Source organism: Macaca fascicularis, chromosome 8 (genome assembly GCF_037993035.2).
Source record: "Macaca fascicularis isolate 582-1 chromosome 8, T2T-MFA8v1.1".
In the NCBI taxonomy this organism is placed as follows: Eukaryota; Metazoa; Chordata; class Mammalia; order Primates; family Cercopithecidae; genus Macaca; species Macaca fascicularis.
In genome coordinates, this window is record NC_088382.1 from 153,967,032 (window position 1) to 153,971,296 (window position 4,265).

At 55.8% G+C, this 4,265-nt stretch overlaps 1 protein-coding gene across 1 annotated transcript in view; it reads right to left on the bottom strand.

The window, feature by feature from the left end:
• Positions 1-4,064, bottom strand: part of BOP1 (BOP1 ribosomal biogenesis factor) — a 30,107-nt gene extending 26,043 nt beyond the window's left edge. The window contains exons 1-2 of the mRNA XM_015455374.3: positions 3,932-4,064; positions 1,779-1,988 (exon numbers count right to left, since the gene is read on the bottom strand). Of these exons, the coding sequence (XP_015310860.3) occupies positions 1,779-1,988; positions 3,932-4,030 (309 nt within the window). The 5' untranslated portion in view covers positions 4,031-4,064. The remainder of the gene's footprint in view (positions 1-1,778; positions 1,989-3,931) is intronic.
• Between the last annotated feature and the right edge of the window lie 201 nt (positions 4,065-4,265).

Sequence of the window (4,265 nt, forward strand, 5' to 3'; positions counted from 1 at the left end):
CAGAGCAAGACTCCGTCTCAAAAAAAAAAAAAAGAAAGAAAATCGTTAACATGTAAATGTGTAAATCCTTAATTTAAAAAGGGACAGAAGCCCTGAAAGACGTACCTCAGGGCACTAACTGTGCTCACTGGTTAGAAGTGAGGGCCTTGAGTGGGAGCTTCCACCCTACTGAACGGTGCTGCTGCAATATCTAAATTATTTTCCAGGATATTGTATCTTATAACTTATTTTGAAACAGGGTCTTGTTTGTTGCCCAGGCTGGAGTGCAGTGACTCTATCATATAGCTCACTGCAGCCTGGATTCCTGGGCTCAGGCGATCCTCCCACTTTGGCCTCTCCAGCTGCTGGGATTGCAGGTATGAGCCACTGTGCCTGGCCCAGTATTGTGTCATTTTAAAAACTCAAGAAGGGGTAACATAGTTGTCTGTAATCTTACAAACCACTGTCAACAGAGCACATCATTTTCTCTCTATGTTAGTGTTACAATTAAACCCTGAATCAAGTGTGATTTTGAATCTTTTCTTCCTAGTAAACAAGCCAGCCCAACACAGCCAGCACACAATGAACAAGCCACGGCTCTTCGGTTTCTCCCACGGGAGCCTCTGCCAAGGCCATAACTTCCAAAACACCAAAACTACTGGGAGAGGAAATCCTTGCAAATAATTTCCAGAATGTTTAGAATAACAAATCCTGGGCCAGGTGCAATGGCTCACAGCTATAATCCCAGCACTTTGGGAGGCCGAGGCAGGCAGATCACTTGAGGTCAGGAGTTTGAGACCAGCCTGGCCAACATGGCAAAACCCCGTCTCTACTACACATACAAAAAAAATTAGCCGAGCGTGGTGGCAGGCGCCTGTAATCCCAGCTACTCAGGAGGCTGAGACAGGAGACTTGTTTGAACCCGGGAGGCAGAAGATGCAGTGAGCCAAGATCACCCCACTGCACTCCAGCCTGGGCGACAAGAACGAGACTCCGTCTAGGGGAAAAAAAAAAAAAAAAGGCACGGCATGGTGGCTCACCTGAGGTCAGGAGATCGAGACCAGCCTGGCCAACGTGGCAAAACCCTGTCTCTACTAAAAATACAAAATTAGCCGGGTGTGGTGGCGTATGCCTGTCATCCCAGCTACTAGAGAGGCTGAGGCAGGAGAATTGCTTGAACCCAGGGGATGGAGGCTGCGGTGAGCCCACTGCGCTCCAGCCTGGGCGACAGAGCGAGACTCTGTCTCAAAAAAATAAGTAAAAACTAACAAATGCTGTGTTTTAGTTAAATTATGCTTTTCTCCTGTTGTTCTCAATAAGAGTAGGGTGCACTCTCCCCACCACAGCTGCAACAAGTACAATGTCAAACTCTCCACCCACGGGCTGCTCAGGCCCCTGAAGCCCTGTGGGGTCAGGCCCAGGAGAGTTCCATTGGGGCCCCCATGCCGCCTGCTTGAGCCCTGCCACACTGCTCAGCTCCCTCCTCGGCTGGGTCCTGCCACTGGATCCCAGGCAGCAAAATCCCCGCCTCAGGAAACCCAGCCTGTTGCCAGGTGGGTTGCCCAAGCATCATCTGAGGGCCTAGGCATGTGGATTTTCAGAGTTCCTGGGAACGGCACACAACTGGGGATGGAAACCAGCGTCCTAGAGCCCAAGTGTGCCCCAGCTGCAGCAAAGGAGGGACGCGGGCCTTGGGGTTCTGAGGGACCGTGGAGAAGGCAGTGTGGTGGCAGCCTCAGAAAGCCCAAGGCCACCTGCACATGGGGGTGAGCCCTCGAGGGGGCTCCTCGCTCACCCACCTGCACCTGCTCCTCAGTGGTCTTCTCCATCCCACTGTGGCCCTCGTCACTGAGGGCTCCGTCCTCTCCCTCCTCGTTGCCTTCGTCATCATCCTCACTGCTGTCACTGCCGGAATCTTCCAGGCCTGAGAACACACTCTCCTCGCTGTCGGAGACGCCAGAATCGCTGCCAGTGCTGTGGCTGAGCGGAGAGGTGCAGAGGAGAGGAGGCTGCAAGGAAACACTGGGTTGGTGACAACTGCCCCTCCAGGCATGGGGCGCTGAACACTGCAGGAAGAGCTGCCTCTCACCCCTCCAGGCACCCACCAGCAGCTCCATGCAGCCTCCAGGACCACATCCCTCTAGTCACAAACTTCCACCAAAACCATCCACCCAACCTGAGCCTTCCTCATCTTCTACCTCCACTGATAAGACAGACTCCTGCCTTTGGCATCGACATTTTAATTTCTAGCACCTCACGGGGAAGGGGCTTTTCAAGGACAACCTCCTCCTCTTGGAGCTCAGCTCTCAGCACAGAACTCACACTGCTCTCTACCGCCCACTGCCGCTCCAGAGGCCCTGTGGGGTCAGGCTGGGCTGGACTCCACTGGTTCCCTCACACAGCCTGCCTAAGCCCTCTCCACACCTCACCCTGGCATCCAAGGCCCCAGAGTCATGAGGTCACTAGAAAAGGGGCTGGGGGCTGGAAGAGAACCAGGGTCCCCGAAGGGCTTTTACCACCTGCAGCAGAAGCCTCCTCATTTAACCAGATTGGGACCAACCATTGATCAGCAAAATGAAAGGACTGGCTGACGAGTCACAGGAATGACAGACTCCAATTGCAACCACACACCAACCCACCCATTCCTCTCTCTGAGCAGCGCCCTGCTGGCTGCGTGACACCAGCACACACAGTGTTTAGGTCCTTCACTGGCCTTAAAAAGTGGAACAAGAACTTAGACTCAGGAAGCAGCTGAAGGCCAGGGACAGTAGCTCATGCCTATAATCCCAACACTTTGGGAGGCCGAGGGGGGTGGATCACCTGAGGTCAGGAGTTCAAGACCAGCCTGGCCAACATGGTGAAACCATCTCTACTAAAAATACAAAAATAGCTGGTGGTGGCAGGTACCTGTAATCCCAGCTACTCAGGAGGCTGAGGTACCCGGGAGATGGAAGCTGCAGTGAGCCGAGATTGTGCCACTGCACTCCAGTCTGAGCAACAGAGCAAGGCTCTATCTCAAAAAAAAAAAGAAAATAAAATAAAAGAAAGAAAAAGAAAAAGGAAAGAAAAGAAAATGGAAGCAGTTGAATGTAGAATTCTAGATTTTACTGCTTTCCTAACAGTTTACAAGTCTCACTTAAGGTACGACCTGGATGTATTAGCTATTGCATACTGAGTGTTCACACAATGCCTCTCTCACACAGTCATGATGTGTCTTGGTCCTCAGTCAGCTACACAACCACAATAACTAGTGGAAATGGCATGCATGGCCTGAGCACAAACAACTGGCTCCTGAAGACCATTTAACTCAAGGGTGCAAGCAGCAGAACCTGGCGCCTAGAGCGGCCTGCGGGCCGTTCAGCCCATGGGAACCAGGATTAGTTGAGTTCGCTTCACAAAGCAATGGGGCAGTTTCAACAACCCAACGCGGCCGAGGGGGCTGTGAGAGGCTGGCTGTCCATTCCCTCCACCACCCAATTTGACGATCCCCACAACCAAGACGGGGCTGAGCTGGCAGAGGGCAACAGTGAGTTCTGATACAACAAACGCAGCAGACTCTGGGTTCTATTCAGGTTTTCTTATTCTCACGTCTATCCCATGAGCATAAAAACGCGATTAACTAGCGCATAAGTAGGTTAAGCATTTACTGGGGGCGCAAGCCGAGCCCTTTTACTGGCAGGACGCACAAATGGAACGGCCGGAGAGGCTGCTGCAAGGGGCGCTTATCCCCACTCCCTGCACCCCCGTTTCTTCGCTTCCCGGACGCCGTCCTTCACCCTGCAGTCTGCTCTGCCTAAGACCCCCCGATAGAGGAGCTGCGCCCACGCCCAAGGCCGATTCACTGGGCACGGGCGCCCAGGTGACAGCAGCCGGGCCCACCCGCCCCAGCGCGGCCACGTGCCCGCTGGGCCTTCTAGGGACGCGCCTCGCCGCCCCGCATTGCCGCAGTCACCTCTGGCTCGGGCTCAGGCTCCAGTTCGGGCTCCGACCGCCGCTTCTCCGGCCGCACGCTTGGCGCCGCCGTGCGCCCCGTGCCCCGCGAACCCGCCATGTCCCGCCGCGCGCCGGCCGCGACCCGAACAGCCGCTTCCGGCAGCGACACGGCCGCGTGCGCAGGAGGACGCGCCCCGCCCAGCCCGGCCCCGATTGGCGGGCGGGGGGGGGGGGGCGGGACCAACACGCGCAGGCGCGCGGCGGGGCCGGGGGCCGGGGCGGGGTCGGGGCCTGCGTGCTCGCGCCGGGGGGGGACGCGAGAGGGCGGCAGCGGCGGCGGCAGCGGCGGGAGC